Raw genomic sequence first — 19471 nt, 5'->3', positions numbered from 1 at the left:
CTCATAATTATCAGTAAACCCACAGTTATAAAAGCCTGCTGATACTGCCATTAGCTTTCCACAATAAAAGCCCTTTTTGAGGAAAAGAATTTTCAGGTTTAACTTTATTTCAACTTAAAAAAAAAAAAATAATACAACATGACACATCTTTACACAGACACTTTAAACAATATAACAACACACCCAGTAAATCAATACATGTAATATATAAGTCTGGACACACATTATAATTGAATGCTTTTTCCTTATTTCTTTATTTAATGTAATTTATACTATGGAATTACGTAGTAAACTAAAAAAGTGTTTGTCTTCCACAATCCCCTGACCTAAACCCTAAACTAAGATGGGTGATTTGGGATGAGCTGGAGCTTCAGAGTGTGAAATAAAAGCAGCAACTATTGTTCAGCACCTCCAGGAACTCCTTTAAGACGTGGTAAGATGCATGCCCTGTGATGCCTAGCTCTAATCAACAGTGACATGAGAAGCTGTCTCTGTCTCATTATTTTCAGAATTTCCTCAATAAGACGTTTTAAATGTTTTGTTTTGCAATTTTCCATGTAAATAACTCTTAAATGGTTTGGCACACGTTAGTTACAAATTTCTGCTGTATTAATACATTAGCAGCAATGTTAATTTACCTGAAGTGTGATGCTATCTTGATGTGATTTCTGTTATAGACCTGAACCCTCAATGTGTTCTATCCAAATATGTATCATTTGCTCATCATACAAAATACAATATACTAATGAAGCACTGCTCAGTGTCCTTTAGTCATTCCCATTGGTCCATGGCATCTCAGGACCTCTCAGAACTTTTTCATTGCCAGTCTGTTTTGACACATTCCTCGTATGATGGAGGATCGTCTGAACATGTGTTGCGCACATGCATCGCTGTTGCTCCAAATTCGCTGTAACTCAAGTTCTGTGAAAGGAAGCAAATTCATTACATGTTCTTCTCCAAATCTTGGATTTTATTTTGAGTTACCATGAATGGGGCATTTATTTGATTACATAATTATATACACACTGCTCTCATTTAGTAATAAAGTCAAACCTCATACTAAAAGCGCACAGCTATCATTTACCTGATGACCGGCGGGATCTTGGAATGCAGTGGGCATTGAAGAGTCGGCTAATTGGGTTGGAGGCATACTGACAACAGATTCCTTTAAAATAGAGATACAGAGATTATCATGGAGCAAAACTTTCCAACACAAACTCTGCAACCCTGCCCTAAACACAGGTGAATAGGGTGGGTTGCAACAGTGTGATATTCCACTGTACAAAACCTCTCTCAAAAATTAGTAATAGTAGAAGTAGCAGCATTATTAGTAGCAACAGTAGTAGTAGTAGTAGTAGATTATTAGTATTAGTAGTAGAATATTATAAATAGCAGCAGTAGTAGTGGTACTAGTAGTAGTACTAGAATATTATTAGTAGCAGCAGCAGTAGTAGTATTAGTAGTAGTACATTATTAGTAGCAACAGCACAGCAGTAGTAGTACTAGTAGTATAATATTAGTAGTAGTTGTAGTATAATATTAGTAGCAGCAGCAGTAATAGTAGATTATTATTATTAGTAGTAGTAAAATATTATTAATAGCAGCAGTAGTAGTATATTATTATTATTAGTAGTAGAATATGTGACGTGCCTGTCCCCTGATTGGGTGTTAGGGGGTGGGGCTACAGACCTAATCAATATATGCACCTGTGTAGGTGTGCTAGGAGAGGCCTTTCTTTTGTTCTGTTTGCTGCAGGCAGCTCAGTTTTCTGGGCCTGCTTGGTTTGGTTCTGTTTGACATTATGCTTTAGTTGTTTTTTGTTGATACGTAGGTTTTCTTTGGGCCGCCTTTTTGTTTATAAATGTCTGGACATGAACCTTTTTCTAATTTCTTCATTAAATTTATATTTTTTGCCATTTAAACACTGTGTGTCTTCCATTCATTTGTCACGGCCTAGAGCCAGTCGTGACAAATGTGGGGGCTCGTCCTACCTATTTTTTCTCTTTTTTTTTTGCTTAAATGGGGACATACAGTGTCTTTGTTTTGGTTGTATAGGATTTTGTTTGATTTGGTTTGAGTTCATGTAGGATTGTTTGGCTGGGCCTGCTTTGCTTTGGATTTGTTTGGTCTTCTCTGGGTGAGTACAGCTCTGCAGGGTGGGGTGGGTTTGTGTTGCAGTTCCCTTTTGGTAGGTTTAGTGGGGTGTCCGTGTTTGGGCACACCATTTTTCTTTGGGGGGTGGATTTTGAGGGATTTTGTTTTATTTTTTATTTTTGTACAACTTCTGGGTTGAGGGCACCGCCATGGTGGTTGGGTTTTGTGGCCTTGGCCAGGGGACTACTGGTATTTGGGTGCTTAAAGAGACTTGACTCTTGGAAGTTGTATGAAGACTAGGTTGAGTTTAGGTAGTTTTGTTCATTAGTTAGTGGGAATTGCAATTGCATTTTTCCCTTCCCTCCAGTTGAGTTGTTTGGTTGCTTATTTTACCCTGGTTAACTATGGCTTCTGTTAGTCAATTTGTTGAGTCTCCTTCTGAGGCACTATTGGATCACTATTGGATTTCTAAAGATCAGTTGCTTGAAGTTGCTAGTCATTATGATGTTGGGTTATCAATCACTGATAAGCGTTTAAAGGAGAACATTAAGGCTATATTAAAATCTGCATTAGTAGAGCAGGGTGTTTTGAAGGCTTCACCAGTTTCTACTAGTCCCTTATCTTTGAGAACTTCTTTAACATTTGAACAGCAAAACGAGCTAATTTTGTTAGAGGCTGCTGCTAAAGAGAAGTTGATTCAGACACAGCTAGAGGTGGAAAAGCAGATTGAGTTGTCTAGGCATGAGTTGGAACAGAAAAAGCTTGAGATTGAACAGTATCGTTTGGATTTGGTTAAAGCAGGGAGACTTTCAGGGACTGGATTTGCAGCTGGTAATGTTGGGACAACTAGTTTTGATGTAGTGAAGTATCTTCAGCTACTCCCTAAGTTTGATGAAAGAGATGTTGATCGTTTTTTCTCATTGTTTGAACGTGTGGCTGATGCCAAGGCCTTGGAGGATGGAGAACGTACTCTATTGTTGCAGTGTGTGTTTACTGGTAAGGCTCAGGAGGCTTATTCTGCTTTAAATGTAGAAGATGCATCTGATTATACAACAGTTAAGTCTGCTGTTCTACAGGCCTATGAGTTGGTTCCGGAGGCTTACAGGCAAAAGTTTAGGTTGTGGAGAAAAGGGGAGAAACAAACACATGTAGAATTTGCAAGGGATATTTTAATGCATTTTAATCGGTGGTGTACAGCATCGGAAGTTAAGTCTTTGGAAGATCTAAAGAATTTAATTGTGCTGGAACAATTAAAAAATTCTGTTTCTGATCGCCTTGCTACATACGTGACTGAGCACAAAGTTAAGACCGCATATGAGGCTTCTGTTTTGGTGGATGAATTTGTTTTGATTAATAAGGCTTCATTTGGTCATCGTTTTCATGGAGGGTCTGTTAAGAGGGACTCTAATTGGCATCCTTTTTCTAATTCTGGGGTGTATGCTGTAGGGGAGCAAGTGAGTCGTTCACCTAAGGTTAGAAATCTTGAAAATATCTGCCATTACTGTCGTGCCAGTGGTCACTGGAAAAATGAATGTCCTTTTTTGAAGGCAAAAACAGAGGGCCCTTCTTCCTCTAAAACACATTTTAGAAGTGCTCCAGCCCCTGTAAAATCTGTCAGCTTGGTTGCAGCAGTTCCTCCTGTTTTAAAATCTGTAGATGGAAAAGTTTGTGATCCCATGTATGTTCCATTTGTTACAGAGGGTTCTGTTCACTTAGTTGGCTCTGCAAAGCAAGTTCCCATTCGTATTTTGAGGGATACTGGGGTGTCAGAATCTTTTATATTAGAGTCTGTGTTGCCTTTTTCTTCTAATTCATATACAGGCAGTGATGTCTTAATTAGAGGAATTGGATTAAAAGTACTGACTGTTCCACTACATAGAGTTGTTCTGTCATCTGATCTTGTTAATGGAGAGGTAGAATTGGGTGTACGTTCTTGTTTGCCAGTAGAGGGGGTGCATTTGATTCTAGGAAACAATCTTGCTGGTGAACGTGTCTGGGTAAATGGTTCTCCATCTTTGGTTGTAACTTCAACACCAAACAGTCAGATGGGTGTTTTGGAGGATGTTTCCCCTGAGATATTCAACTCTTGTGCTGTGACACGTGCTATGAGTAAAACACCATTAACCTCTGTTCCTTTGTCTCCAACAGAAATTTCTGAGGGTAAAACAGTCGAAATTCCCTCTTCCCTCTCTGTTTCCCGTGATGAGTTGATAAGGGAGCAGGTGGCTGATCCTTCTCTCAGTGAGTTGTTTGACAGAGTTCTACCTGCTGATGTTATTGAGGATGTATCTTCAGGTTATTTCCTGGAGGATGAACTGTTGGTGAGAAAATGGGTTCCTCATGGAGTTCATTTTGTGGGAGACTCCATTCTGCAAATTGTAGTTCCCAAAAAGTTTCGTTGTCTGGTGCTGCAAACTGCGCATGATGCGTCAGGACATTTGGGAGTTAAAAAGACATACAATAGGATACTTCAGCATTTCTTTTGGCCAAAGTTAAAAAGGGATGTATCTTTATACATTAAGACCTGCCACACTTGCCAGTTAACGGGTAAGCCCAATCAAACATTGAAACCTGCTCCACTTTACCCTATTCCTGCTATTAGTCAGCCTTTTGAACATCTGATTGTGGACTGTGTCGGCCCCTTACCCAAGTCCAAAGCCGGGAGTACTTATCTCCTTCGGTCTATCACTGCAAAATCTGTGGTTAAAGCTTTGACACAGTTTATCTCAGTTTTTGGAATCCCTCGAGTTATACAGTCTGATCAAGGGTCTAATTTTACTTCTAGTTTGTTTAGCCAGGTATTGAAGCAGCTTCATGTAAAACATAACCAAGCTACTGCTTATCATGCTCAGAGCCAAGGAGCATTAGAACAATTTCATCAGACACTGAAGGCTTTGCTGCGTTCTTACTGTGTTCAAATGCAAGACAATTGGGAAGCAGGGTTGCCGTGGTTATTGTTGGCTGCTAGGGAGGCGTCCCAGGAAAGTTTGGGATTTAGCCCTAACCAGCTTGTGTTTGCGCACAAGGTGCGTGGTCCGTTGTCACTGTTGACTGATGGTTTAAAAATGTCGGAGCCACCTAATCATGTTTTAGGTTATGTCAGTGATTTTCAAAGGCGTCTCTATGAGGCTGGTCAGTTTGCTAAGGAAAGGTTAAGCCTTTCCCAGGATAAGATGAAGCGTTTGTTTGATTGTCGGTCAGAGGTTCGTCTGCAAGACATGCTTGGGCATTTACCTGCTTTACAACGTGCAGATTTAGTTAACTTGATCTATGAATACAAGTCACTGTTTCCTGATACACCTACCTGTACAAATTGGATAGAGCATGATATTGATGTGGGTGATGCAACCCCTATTCGGCAAAGGTATTATCGTGTCTCTCTAGACAAGAGAAGACATTTGGATAGAGAAGTTGAGTACATGCTTAAAAACAACATAGCAGAACCCTCTTTCTCCAGCTGGGCCTCTCCATGTTTTTTGGTAAATAAACCTGACGGTTCTTTCAGGTTCTGCACAGATTATCGAAAGGTAAATGCAGTGACCAAGCCTGATTCTTTTCCTTTGCCACGGGTGGATGATTGTATCGATCAGGTGGGGGCTGCCCAGTTTGTAAGCAAATTCGATCTATTGAAAGGTTATTGGCAGGTTCCGTTAACACCAAGAGCCCAAGAAATTTCTGCTTTCATTACACCATCTGGTTTGTACTCTTACAAAGTCATGAGTTTTGGACTTCGAAATGCTCCCGCTACATTTCAGCGATTAATGAATCGTGTTGTCTCTGGATTAGAAGGGTGTGCAGTTTATCTAGATGATCTTGTGGTGACCAGTAATACTTGGGACACTCACCTTCTTCGTATGCGAGAGCTGTTTGATAGATTTGTTGAAGCTAATCTTACAATCAACCTGTTAAAATGTGAGTTTGCTAAGGCTACTGTTAACTATCTGGGAATGGTTGTGGGGCAGGGAAAAGTGTGCCCGTTGAAGTCGAAAGTGCAAGCTATTGACCAGTTTCCTCCTCCAGTCACAAAAAAAGAATTGATGCGTTTTCTTGGGATGGTTGGGTACTACCGTGCCTTCTGCAGAAATTTCTCAGTAGTGGCAGCACCCCTTACTAATTTGCTACGAAATCAAGTTAAGTTTGATTGGACTCCAAATTGTCAGCAAGCTTTTGAGGAATTAAAGCTACTTCTAACAGTCGCTCCAGTTTTAGCCGCACCTCGTTTGGATCAGTGTTTTAAATTGCAGGTTGATGCCAGCAATGTTGGTGCTGGGGCAGTTCTGATGCAGGCTTCTGAGTATGGGGTTGATCACCCTGTTGGTTTTTTCTCAAGAAAATTTAATTCTTACCAGTTGAATTATTCTGTAATAGAAAAGGAGGCTTTGGCCCTAATTTGGGCCCTGAAACACTTTGAGGTCTATGTGGGTACGGCTTGTTCTCTGGTAGTGTATACTGATCATAACCCCTTGACTTTTTTGCATTCTTTACAGAATCCGAACCAGCGATTGATGAGATGGTGTCTGTTTTTACAGGGGTACCACCTAGACATACGGCATATCAAGGGCCAGGATAATGTAATTGCTGATGCCCTGTCCCGTGGTCCACTGGGTAAATAAATTCAGGCTGCTGTCTTGTTTTTCTCCAGTGTTTTAATTTTTCTCTTTTTGCTTTCTCTCCCTCTTGGCTCTACCTTAAATTGCTTCCTAGGCGCCAGGGTTGCTGGTGGAAACTGGTGAATGAGGAGGTTGTGTGGAGTGGACTTGAAACATGGAGATGGCAGGACTGGATCAAAGCTGTTGGAGTTCTGTTTTTCTTTTGTTTTTTTTGTTTTTTTGGGGTTTTTTTAAGGGGGGGTGTGTGACGTGCCTGTACCCTGATTGGGTGTTAGGGGGTGGGGCTACAGACCTAATCAATATATGCACCTGTGTAGGTGTGCTAGGAGAGGCCTTTCTTTTGTTCTGTTTGCTGCAGGCAGCTCAGTTTTCTGGGCCTGCTTGGTTTGGTTCTGTTTGACATTATGCTTTAGTTGTTTTTTGTTGATACGTAGGTTTTCTTTGGGCCGCCTTTTTGTTTATAAATGTCTGGACATGAACCTTTTTCTAATTTCTTCATTAAATTTATATTTTTTTGCCATTTAAACACTGTGTGTCTTCCATTCATTTGTCACGGCCTAGAGCCAGTCGTGACAAATATTATTACTAGCAGCGGTGGTAGTAGTAGTTCTAGTAGTAGTGGTAGTATAGTATTATTATTATTATTATTATTATTATTATTATTATTATTATTATTATTATTATTATTATTATTATAAGTAGTAGTATATTAGTAGCAGCAGTAGTAGAAGTAGTACATTATTAGTAGCAGCAGTAGTAGTACATTAGTAGTAGTAGTAGTAGTAGTATATTAGTAGCAGCAGTAGTAGTACATTAGTAGTAGTATAGTATTATTATTACTATAAGTAGTAGTATATTAGTAGCAGCAGTAGTAGAAGTAGTACATTATTAGTAGCAGCAGTAGTAGTACATTAGTAGTAGTAGTAGTAGTATATTAGTAGCAGCAGTAGTAGTACATTAGTAGTAGTATAGTATTATTATTACTATAAGTAGTAGTATATTAGTAGCAGCAGTAGTAGTAGATTATTAGTAGCAGCAGTAGTAGTACATTAGTAGTAGTAGTATAGCATTATTATAAGCAGTAGTATATTAGTAGTAGCAGTAGTAGTACATTAGTAGTAGTAGTATAGTATTATTATAAGTAGTATTATATTAGTAGCAGCAGTAGTATAGTATTATTATAAGCAGTAGTATTAGTAGTATATTAGTTGCAGCAGTAGTAGTACATTAGTAGTAGTAGTAGTATAGTATTATTATTACTATAAGTAGTAGTATATTAGTAGCAGCAGTAGTAGTAGATTAGTAGTAGCAGCAGTAGTAGTACATTAGTAGTAGTACTATAGTATTATTATTATTATAAGTAGTAGTATATTAGTAGCAGCAGTAGTAGAAGTAGTACATTATTAGTAGCAGCAGTAGTAGTACATTAGTAGTAGTAGTATTAGTAGTATATTAGTAGCAGCAGTAGTAGTACATTAGTAGTAGTATAGTATTATTCTTACTATAAGTAGTAGTATATTAGTAGCAGCAGTAGTAGTAGATTATTAGTAGCAGCAGCAGTAGTACATTAGTAGTAGTAGTATAGTATTATTATAAGCAGTAGTATATTAGTAGCAGCAGTAGTAGTACATTAGTAGTAGTAGTATAGTATTATTATAAGTAGTAGTATATTAGTAGCAGCAGTAGTAGAAGTAGTACATTATTAGTAGCAGCAGTAGTATAGTACATTAGTAGTAGTAGTAGTATAGTATTATTATTACTACTATTACTAGTATATTAGTAGCAGCAGTAGTAGTAGATTAGTAGTAGCAGCAGTAGTAGTACATTAGTAGTAGTATAGTATTATTATAAGTAGTAGTATATTAGTAGCAGCAGTAGTAGAAGTAGTACATTATTAGTAGCAGCAGTAGTATAGTACATTAGTAGTAGTATTGGTAGTACATTAGTAGCAGCAGTAGTAGAAGTAGTACATTATTAGTAGCAGCAGTAGTAGGACATTAGTAGTAGTAGTAGTATTAGTATATTAGTAGCAGCAGTAGTATAGTACATTAGTAGTAGTATTAGTAGTACATTAGTAGCAGCAGTAGTAGAAGTAGTACATTATTAGTAGCAGCAGTAGTAGGACATTAGTAGTAGTAGTAGTATTAGTATATTAGTAGCAGCAGTAGTATAGTACATTAGTAGTAGTATTAGTAGTACATTAGTAGCAGCAGTAGTAGAAGTAGTACATTATTAGTAGCAGCAGTAGTAGGACATTAGTAGTAGTAGTAGTATTAGTAGTATATTAGTAGCAGCAGTAGTAGAAGTAGTACATTATTAGTAGCAGCAGTAGTAGTAGAAGTAGTCCATTATTAGCAGTAGCAGCAGTAGTAGGACATTAGTAGTAGTAGTAGTATTAGTAGTATATTAGTAGCAGCAGTAGTAGAAGTAGTACATTATTAGTAGCAGCAGTAGTAGTAGAAGTAGTCCATTATTAGCAGCAGCAGCAGTAGTAACATTATTAGTAGAAACAGCAGCAGTACTAGTATTAGTAGTAGTAGCATTATTAGATGAAACAGCAGTAGAAGCAGTAGTAGTAGTAACATTATTAGTAGAAGCAGCAGTATTTGTAGTAGCATTGTTAGTATTATTAGCAGTAGTAGTATAAGTAGTAGTAGTAATAGCAGTAGTAGTAATAGCAGTAGCAATAGCATAATAAGTAGCAGTAGCTGCAGCAATAGTAGTAGTAGTTGTAAATGTAGTAGTGGTATCAGTAGTAGTAGTATCTAGCAGTGTAAATGCAGTAGTAGCAGTACTATTAGTAGCAGTAGCTTCAGTAGTGTTAGTAAATGTAGTAGCAGTAGTAGTATAAATGTAGATGTGGCATCAGTAGTAGAAGATGAAGGGGCAACAACAGTGGAAGCAGTGCTAAAAGTAGTAGTAGTGGCAGTATCATTATTACGATCATTTTATATTATAAAATTCTACTGATAGTTTCAGACTTTGGCACATGCCAGTGCTTTAAAACAGTCAATCAAATGAAGCTGTAGACTGTCAGTCAGTGGTTGTGTAACCCACGCAAAAAAAAAGTTATTTTTATTTTTCTTTTCTCTTATTTTGTTTTAATGTGAAATGTGCAGGACTTTTAATATATTTTTCCAGACGCTTTTCCTCTAACTGTTTTGTAATGGCCATAAGTGAGCTGATGCGCCCTCTGTAGGTCAGAATTATTGAGCAGTATTTCAGTTAAGAGGGAGGACAGTAGCTTAGCTGCTCGTAAACGTACAGCTTTTGTGAATATTATATTCACTGTTTAATTCAGAAAAGCCCACTCATCGTGTCTGAATTATGTTATTCTTTATATTAGGTAAGACTATTTAAGTTATCCTGTACATTTTATACTTTTTATATTTTTACACTTAACTTCTGAGCGCGTTTGCTTCATGCTAGCTATGGGGAAGATTAGCAGCCAGCTATTTGAAAGCATGTACCAGGTTCAGTTTCTGTACGAAAATAATTAATAACGTGTTAGGTAATTGTTTAATTGCTAGTTGTTCAAGTTGAAAGTTTATATTGTGCTGTTATACATTTAACTGGTTCTAAGAAATGTATGTAATGGTCATTTGCAGGCTTATTGTGCAGCATTTTAGTTTAGAGGGAGGTCAGTAGTTCGGCTGCTCGTAAACTTACAGCTTTTGTAAATATTATATTCACTGTTTAATTTAGAAAAAGCCCTCTCGGCGTGTCTGAATTGTATTATTCCTTATATTAGAGAGGTTGTCGTGTATGAAAGAGAGAGCATGAGGGAGAGAGGGACTCCTGGGAAGAGCGGTTGCCGCCGAACGAGAGAGCGAGAGCGAGAGGAGAGAAAGAAGCTACAGCTATTTTTTTATTATTGTTACTTTGATAATTGACCATTCATATGTATTTGTGGTTTTATGGAAATGCCTGAATTGAATACAATATATGTGACATTTTACAGATGCACAAAATCACAAATTTCTGAATAATAAAAATGTTTTCAAAAGTAAATGCAACTGTTGTGGTGTGTGCTTATTGTGCAAATTATTATTTTTTCTTTTGGCCGCAAAAGAAAGTAAACTATATATATATATATATATATATATATATATTTCTTAGTTACTTTCTACATTAACGAACCCGGGACACTGTCCAATTGACTAGTGGTGATTCTTAGACTCTGATAGATCATTTTTATTCCAGTGACCAGAGCTTTATTTAGAACTGGGTTACAGTTGCAAGACACGTTTATCACCAGAACTCATGTGGACAAAAGGTCCATTTTATTGGTACTGGGTCTCTCACCATTTGTTCAGAGCAGCAGCCTTTACTTCTGTTCCCTAAGAACACCATGGAGCTGAAGCAGGCAAAGAACGTGAACACCGTCAGGAATCCTGTGATCACCGTAATCCGTTGCTGATGTAGAGTGAAACATCAAAACACAAACATATTCCAATTATTGTCCAGATCTCATAATATCTAAAGATCGCAGATGGTCGTCAGGTTTTAAAAAGTACAACATACCTTAACTTTACTGCAGTCGAAATCCCATTCGCTGCACTTATATACAAAATCCACGACAAAGTCAATAAGCAGTATAACCAATAGGATTGTTGTAGCTACAACACTGATTGCACTCACCCGCTTAGAGTTTTTCACCTACGAGAGATGAAGAAGAGCAGAATGCTGATTTTATTAGTATAAATTTGAGATGCATTTAAAGATTCATGTGTTTTTCTATTACATTTGTTATTTTTTTCTAACACTAATAATATATATATTTTTTAATTGTTTTCAAACATTACTATAAAAAAAACATTACTATAAAATGTAATGTCATTTTTTTCAGAATGCATTTTACTTTAGAATATTTGAAAGTTATAACATGAAAAATCAAACAAATATCACTTTAAAATGTACATTTTCCTTAACTTAAATGTATGTACACAAATGTCATAGTTTTATCTTGTAATGATAAGTAATTCATTCAATAATTTATTTTTTAACTTTAATGTTTCGCTTTAACTGAATTCATTTTGCTATATGGTTGATTTACATCAAGGATAGAATAATTCAGTGAATCCCCTTTACGTTCAATTTAATTTAAATTCTAATAAGCCAGAACGTTTTTCTGTTTTTTTAATATATAAAAATAATGTTTGACCTGTCCTTTTAACTGAATTTCTGATCTATAATTAAGATAAAAATAACATTATGCGGTACCACTTTAAAATAAGACTACCTTTATAAAGGGTTTATAAATGGTTTACAGTTAGTTTATTAAGGGTTACTAATTAGGTTATAAATGCCTTAAAAACATTAATAATCAGTTATGTGGCTGTGGGTTCACTATTTGGCAAACAACAGGTCTATGTACATTTCTACGTATGTGTTATAACTGATTATTAATGATTTGTAAGGCATTTACAACCTAATTAATAACCATTAATAAACTAAACCATTTATAAACCCTTTATAAAGGTAGTCTTATTTTAAAGTGGTACCCATTATGCTATATAGTATTTCCTTGCTCAGAAATCAGAATAAATAAAAAATGAACAGTACTGTACGGAATACAGATGTTAACATACCAAAGAGGAATTGGGATTGTTTAGTGGTGATGCAATACTTAGACAGCCGGCGATGAAGTGCTGAAAGAGAGACAGAAAATAAATATATTTAGCAAACCAATCATTTCAGTGTGTCCCAGTTGTGCACCTGATATTCCCCTGTCCTGCCCCAGTAAATGCGGGCCAAATCTGATCTTTTATGTCAGACGTGATGCAGGTATGTTGTTTGTGTGGCATTGTAAACAGCAAAAAGTGCATTCAATCTGATATTTCCACTTTGGGCCACTTCAATGTGGTATTGAAATCTAATACATATCTGCAGATTTGCGGTGATTTGAAATTTGGAGTTCACAAGGCTTTTACATAGCTCTTGAGATTCTGATAAGGATTAAAGGGAAACTTGTCACACGTGTGTCAATCACAAATATATTATATAAATAGCATAAAATAAATATCAGTATTCTGAATTGAATTTGAGACACTTTTACCTGCTGTGTGAACATAGCCTAACAAACAAATCTAAACCACAGGCAGGGTGAATTCTCAGCAAGCAGGACTGAGGAGTGCTGGATCTGTTTATTTCTGGTATAATATAAGAAATGATCCCACTTTATAATAAGTGTCTCAAATTACTGTTTATTACCCATTAACAATTCATGTAATTACTGTGCGAGTTCCAGTAAAGTATGTATTGATACAGATTAATTATGGTTGTACTGGTGATATAGCTTATAATTACACTTGTGTATGTGTGTCAGTTAGACAGGGCTAAATAATTGTAATAATTCTTAATATTAAAACAGTCACATCAATAATTACAGTTATTGCAGACACTTACTATAAAGTGGGACCTAATAAATAAACTCAGAGCTTACAGACAGACAGTTGAAGATGAGAAATCCAATATAGAGAGCAGCCGGGGCGAAGACTAAAAAGCCAATTCCAAACCCAAGAAAAACCACCCCATATATCATTTGAATAACCTGGGGAAAGAAAGAAACATTCAGATATTAAAGTTGCATTTATGTATATTTATTTTTATTACCCTATAAACATTATTAGTAAATAGTTTTTAGAAAAACAGTAACTAAACAACACATTTCTAGCTAACTTTACCAAAAATATTTGTTTCAAAAATATACAGTTTTCATAAAAACAATGAATAAAATGTATTTAAAATTAATTATTTACTTTGCTTGAAGTAATGTGAAGTTAATTTACAACACATTTTAAGCCCCACAAAATGTGTGTGTACTACTGTAGTTAAGAATCAACACCTTACTTATGTTTAAATCAAAAGCTATTATTAGTTACTTAAGAAAAAAAAATATTGACTAAAAACCTTTAATTAATTTTGGAAAAAAATGTACATTATACATTTATTATTCATAACAGTACTACCTTGATTTAGCACTACAAAATTGCCAATTAATGATTGAAAAATTACAATAATTCACTGTAGAGAAAGATTATAGCATATTACTGTATAATAAAAATAGTAATTTAATTTAAATAAACTGTAAAATAATAAATAAATACACAATAAATTAGTAATAATTCTTTACTATAAGCATATATACGTTAGTTGCCAATAATAAAGTTATAAAATTACTTCACAGTAAATGAACAGTAAAATACATTGAAGCAGAAACTTATCTGAAGCAGTTCTTAGCAAGTATAAAGTCATGCATGCACACACTGACTACAACACTGTGGCCAGGCAACAAGCAGTTATAGAAAATAGAACTGAATATTCAAGAGAATAGAGCTCCAGTAGGCGGAGTCCACACTGATGCTGAGTTAGTGGGGTTTGGGGGGGGGGAGCTGTCTAATTTAGGTAATATTTACTCAAAATATGGTGTAAAACTCTATCCAAACAAAGCGAGAGCAAACTGTTGCTTTAGCTTTATACAGTAAATTCTATATGTTACTTTTTACAGTCTAAAATGGGGTACAATTTAAGAAGATTCTGCATGCGGTAGAGTTTATGTGTTTTACCTGTTTTTTAGTCAAGCATCAAAAAAGTTTTAAATACAACTGCCCGTTTGTCGCGCATTTTTTATTTTTATTATAACTGTTAAACAGTTATTGTGTGATTTTACTGTAAAAATGTCTGAAATTTGCTACAGAGCAACATATACGAGTTTCCTATAACAGGGATAGACAATATACAGAAAATGTACAAATTGCAAACTTCCACTTTATTATTCTATCATTACTAGAATCTGTGTTGCATTTCATTGCTGAAGTAATTAAATGGATTACCCCGATTGTTTTTAGCGGCAGTTTCTGATGTCTCCAATGTGTCGTGTCAACCACTACAGTGATCCCACCAGTAGGTGCCCCGGCAGTAGGTGCCCCGGCAGTAGGGGCACTGGCAGTAGGAACCCAGGGAGTTTCATTTTGCTCTGCTGGAAATCCTTGGTTTGTAAAGGCATTAAAACCATTTGTTGGGTTGTTGCCCCAAGCAGCAACAGAAGACATCCTTATCAGATATTGATTCACCTGTAGAAAAAACACAGCACCCATTATAAGAGTAAAGCTTTTGTGCACTGTGTATTTATATTAGATTATAACTAACATATTAGTTTTCTCTCTGAAACAAAACATAAATTGCTCCTAAAATCAGCTATAAGAGTTCACTCTTATATTTTACCAAAAGCATATAAATTGGGAACATACAGGAAAATAATTCTTTTTACAATTAATAATTATTAATAACTATCGCCTGGTTTATAGTTTTGTTATGGTAGTTGTATTTAACAAAGAAGTGAACTAAGTTTTTGATCCCCTGCCAACCAGCAAGAATTCTGATCCCCACAGTCCGGTTATGGTCCTGTCCCTTTAAGAATCTCACCTTGTCTTTTGTATAAAAGACACGCATCACAGAATCAGTCTCTTCTATTCAAACCTCCTGATCACCATACGCATGACTAAAGAGTTGTCATAAAATATCATAGACAAGACTGTAGACCTGCACAAGGCTGGAATGGGCTACAGGGCCATCAGCAAGAAACATGGAGAGAAAGGGGTCCCTATTGGTGGGAGCTGGGAGCACAGTCACCAAGAAAACCATTAGTAAAAACATTTAACATAAAACAAATTGCAATCCTGCAATGCTTTTGCTAAAGAAGCTCATGTATGGTCCCATCTGAAGTTTGCCAATCAACACCTGAATGATTTAGTTTTTATTATTATGTATACAGAAAATGTATATTCTCCTTATATCCTGTATATAGACACAGAAAGCTACTGGAATTTAGTTCATATGTAACTAAAATGCACAGAGAAGTTTTAAAGCTTTACAGACATGTGTTAGCGATTGGCTATTAGCTCAGCATGCTAACGTCAAGCTTGTATTTTTTAATTAAAGAGTTAAAAGTCAGTAGTCTGTCTGTGTCTTTAACATGTAGTAACTGACAACATGTTTAAAGTAGCATCGAAAGCTTTATTTCCTTTAATTCATTCATGTACAATGTATTAATGAGCTTGGTATTTACTGGCTCCCTGCCTCCATTCTTTAGTAGTACTCTGCTACATAATGCTATCTACTGGAGATGTAAACATTGGAGATGTGCAAGTTCTATGTGAGGGTGGGGTACAGTATTTGCATTGTGCACATTGCTGCCTAGTTCAATTAAATTAAAAAAGTGGTGAAATATTTTTTTAATGTTTTTGTTATAGTCTTGAATATGTTTTTCGAGGATTATTACATGTTTAAGCTATATATAAGCTATTTAAACATCAGTCAGAGAATACCTTGTCCACTCTGTCATCTCGGGATAACTCCGCCTCTTTAAGAAATAAACCTTTCACATCAGTGAGATCACAACATTTACATTGTTTTATTTTTAAGACACGGAAGACACTTGCTGCATCATGTTCAACAATTAGTAATATTAATTTCACTTAATACTTCTCACACACACAGAGAGAGTGAAGTGAAAACTTCCACCATTCCTCCCATACAAACAAAGACAGGAAAGAACCCTCCTATTACCAGTGTTGTGCCAGTTCACAGCTTTTCTGAACTAGTTCAAGTTCAGTTCATACATGCTCAAAGTGAACAGTTCATGTTCAAAGTTCACAAGTTTAATTATGAACAAAGTTCAGTTCATTTTACTTTTTCGTGAGATATTTAAATAAATATTTTTTTTCACACTACAAGCTAGAAATCACTATACGTTCTTTGAAACTGCTCATTGTAGACATTTGCTCATGACACTGCAATTGTGGGTTTCCTACCAGGTGACGAAAATGTTCATGAGGAGAATCGGTGTCTGTCTCCGTGCCATCACTTCCACTAGCCATTTTTTTTTTATTGCAGCGCTTTCTCTCACTCCCGTCATTGGTCTCTCTCTCTTTCTCTCTCTCTCTCTCTCTCTCTCTCTCTCTGTATCTCTCTTTCTCAAAATTCAATTCAATTCAAGGTGCTTTATTGGCATGACAAATAGTGCTACATTTGTGTTGCCAAAACCTGAGTTACACAGTTTTAACAGTAAAGTAAAAGGGGAGGAATAGTGAACTGATTCAGAGATTAACCATTTCTAGAGTGTAGAACAGAACAGAACAGATACTACATTTTAAAACAATGCATATAATTAATAAGTGTAGGTAATGAGACCAAAATTGTTTTTGTGTGTGTATATAGTGTGTGTGTGTGTGTGTGTGTGTAGTGTGTGTTAATGTGATATTTAGTGTGATATGGTCACTTTCTCTCTCTCTCTTGGTGACAGGCTGTGATGTATTGAGCTGCTCTCTGTATCTCTCGCCTCGCGCTCCGCACTCTCCGCGCCCTTGCTCCTCTCTCTCTCTCACTCGCGCCCTCGTTCTTTATGATACAGTATGTTGCATATCTCTGCACCTTACTCTCACTATCACATTTCATTGTATCGTATCAGTACTACATTGTCCTGTCTTTTAAACTGTCTCGTCTGTTGTATAAATTGTATTTATTGTAGTGTTATCAGTACACTTTTGCATTTTATGTTTGTCTATATTGTATTGTTTTCCATGTTGCACCATGGTTCCGGAGGAACGAAATTTCGTTACACCGTGTACCAGTGGTGTGCAGTGAGGCCCTTCTAACCCTTCAGAGAAGGGGTGACAAAAAGTGCATGTAAATAATTACAGAATTTTTAATCAGGAAGTATATGATATAATTATTGTAAGTGTAAGAATTTATTTCATAAATTAACAAAAATAAAAAAACAGCAACTAATTCAAAGCATTAGTCTGTTTTTTTTTTTAGTTGCTTCAGGACTCATATCTGACTGACAGCGGTTCTAACCAATCAAAGCTTTTAAAAATGGCGTCTGCATGGACCCTTCTCCTGATTTTTTGAAGGGTGTAGTAATGAGTCTGTTAGCAACGTTGAAGGACAGTCTAACCAATCAGATTCATGATTTTCACAGCGGGGGCGGGAAGGGGTACCCTCTATATTCTCTGCAGGCCACTGCTGTGTACCTCTACTCAGATGTAATGACAATAAAAGCCTATTGACTTGACTGACTTGACCCATATTGTTTTCACATTTAGCTGAGGTAATGCCTAAGCTTAACCTTGTTCTTGTAAAATAAGGTAATTAAAATCATTTTTTGGAAAATCTTAATGTGTCTCAGAACATATTAAGGTCTCAGTGGCAATTTTCATATAAATATGTCCACCATGTCATAATCCACACTGTTGTATAGCTTGACAGGAAATAAACTTAATGATTAAACAATTATTAAATATGATTTAAATTTTGTCAGAAGTCTTATATATGGGATAAATACTCAAAATAATGAAACAATTTTTTTTTTTAATATTAGATGCCAAAAAGACCAGTATTCTGATAATGACCCATTTATTTCAGCTCCCTCGGAAATAAACTGTAGTACCTCAGCTGAACCAAACTGGAGTTAAACTCACATCAGATTTTACAAACTGGGGCAATTCTTTCAAGTATTTTAGGAAATATTGTTTAACACCTGCAGGACTATCAGGATTTTCAGCAAACTGGTTGACATATCTCAATAAACAAAAACATATTGATTAGTCTAAAAGTACATGCATTACTTATAAAAAGAAAATACACATCTACAGTACAGTTTTAACAACAATCTAGATTTATAAAACAGGAGAATAAATTAAATACAAAATACACAATATTTACCTCAAGTGAAATCTGTTTTTCTTCTTGGTGGAGATCTCAAAGAGCTGTTAGGTGTTTTCTCCTGTTAGGTTTAGTTCTCTTGGCATTGTGCAATACTGATAACCTTTGGAATCATAATGTAAAGGGCAAATGGTTTCTAAGCAGCCTCTAGCAATTGTCAATAAATCCTCAGTTATAAAAGTAGTGATGGGTCAGTCGCGAACGATTCAGCTCTAAGAGACGGCTCTTTAAAATAAACGACGGAACCCGACTCCTGAGAGTGAGCCGATTTTTTTTTGCCGCACGTGATTGTTGTGTCTACACCGAGCACGAGCGGAATGGGATGGGGAGTGCACTGGATAAACGTGGTTTATTAGTTACAATTATACAGTATACATCTCGTTCAGTTATAAAGTGTAATTATATACAAAGTGTAATAATCGGTTATCTTGCTGTCAAACTTTTTTTATATATATTTAAATTTTTATTTAAAAATTTCAAGATGATACATATAAACCACAATAGAAGACAGCATAAAAATATACATTAAGGAAGAAAATAAATGTATAAAAATAAAGAAATATTAACAAGAGGCCAGTGAAAGCTCATCATAAATTCTTACAGTTTTTAGTCATTTCTTATTCTTAGCAATTATAAAGGATTTCAAAAGTGAAGTAAAGTCCAGTGAGAAGATGGTCTTACAATATAACAAAAACAAAAAAGTAAAATCAACTTCCCCTTTAGTTGTAATAACTTGATGTTCTAAGTTTTCTTAACCCATTACTTAACATTTTTAAGGCAACCGGTTTCCTCAAATTTTTAAAGTAAATTCAACTTATCCGGGTTTACAGTGTATTAAATTGTGGTATTGAGGTCAGGTATTTACAACAGTGAATGAAGTATTTACTCAATAAAATAATAATATTAATAATATACTCTATATTAAGGTCAGTGTATGAAAAAAACGTATAATATCTGCAAAGAGGGCAGATCATAACAGAAACAGAATCAACCTTCAAAGATGAGCTCCTTTTTATTTAAAAAAAAAAAACAATCTTTGC

At 35.7% G+C, this 19471-nt stretch overlaps 2 protein-coding genes across 2 annotated transcripts; one reads left to right on the top strand and one right to left on the bottom strand.

The window, feature by feature from the left end:
• Positions 1-131: 131 nt before the first annotated feature.
• On the bottom strand, positions 132-18562 carry LOC111193710 (uncharacterized). The gene is made up of 8 exons (XM_022675242.2): positions 18432-18562; positions 14540-14779; positions 13150-13257; positions 12296-12355; positions 11229-11363; positions 11010-11120; positions 1085-1165; positions 132-921 (listed from the first exon to the last, which is right to left on the bottom strand). Exons 2-8 carry the CDS (start codon positions 14756-14758, stop codon positions 817-819), a joined length of 819 nt encoding a protein of 272 aa, XP_022530963.2. The 5' UTR covers positions 14759-14779; positions 18432-18562; the 3' UTR covers positions 132-816.
• Positions 3180-6768, top strand: LOC125802234 (uncharacterized). Its single transcript, XM_049479595.1, has 2 exons — positions 3180-4335; positions 6582-6768. The coding sequence occupies exons 1-2, from the start codon at positions 3267-3269 to the stop codon at positions 6662-6664; spliced, it is 1152 nt and encodes a 383-aa protein (XP_049335552.1). The 5' UTR covers positions 3180-3266; the 3' UTR covers positions 6665-6768.
• Positions 18563-19471: the final 909 nt, after the last annotated feature.

This window comes from Astyanax mexicanus, chromosome 5 (assembly GCF_023375975.1).
Source record: "Astyanax mexicanus isolate ESR-SI-001 chromosome 5, AstMex3_surface, whole genome shotgun sequence".
Taxonomy (NCBI): Eukaryota; Metazoa; Chordata; class Actinopteri; order Characiformes; family Acestrorhamphidae; genus Astyanax; species Astyanax mexicanus.
This window is presented reverse-complemented; position numbering and strand designations above follow the sequence as displayed.

What these genes read in the sequence shown, in the direction of transcription:
- LOC111193710 (XM_022675242.2), bottom strand. Translation starts at nt 14,758, where the DNA reads ATGTCTTCTGTTGCTGCTTGGGGCAACAACCCAACAAATGGTTTTAAT. An exon ending in TCATCTTCAACTGTCTGTCT is followed by an intron (nt 12,356 to 13,149) that starts GTAAGCTCTGAG and finishes TCTCTCTTTCAG; the next exon opens with CACTTCATCGCCGGCTGTCT. An exon ending in AAGATCCCGCCGGTCATCAG is followed by an intron (nt 922 to 1,084) that starts GTAAATGATAGC and finishes TTCCTTTCACAG; the next exon opens with AACTTGAGTTACAGCGAATT.
- LOC125802234 (XM_049479595.1), top strand. Translation starts at nt 3,267, where the DNA reads ATGCATTTTAATCGGTGGTGTACAGCATCGGAAGTTAAGTCTTTGGAA. An exon ending in GGTGGCTGATCCTTCTCTCA is followed by an intron (nt 4,336 to 6,581) that starts GTGAGTTGTTTG and finishes CATTCTTTACAG; the next exon opens with AATCCGAACCAGCGATTGAT.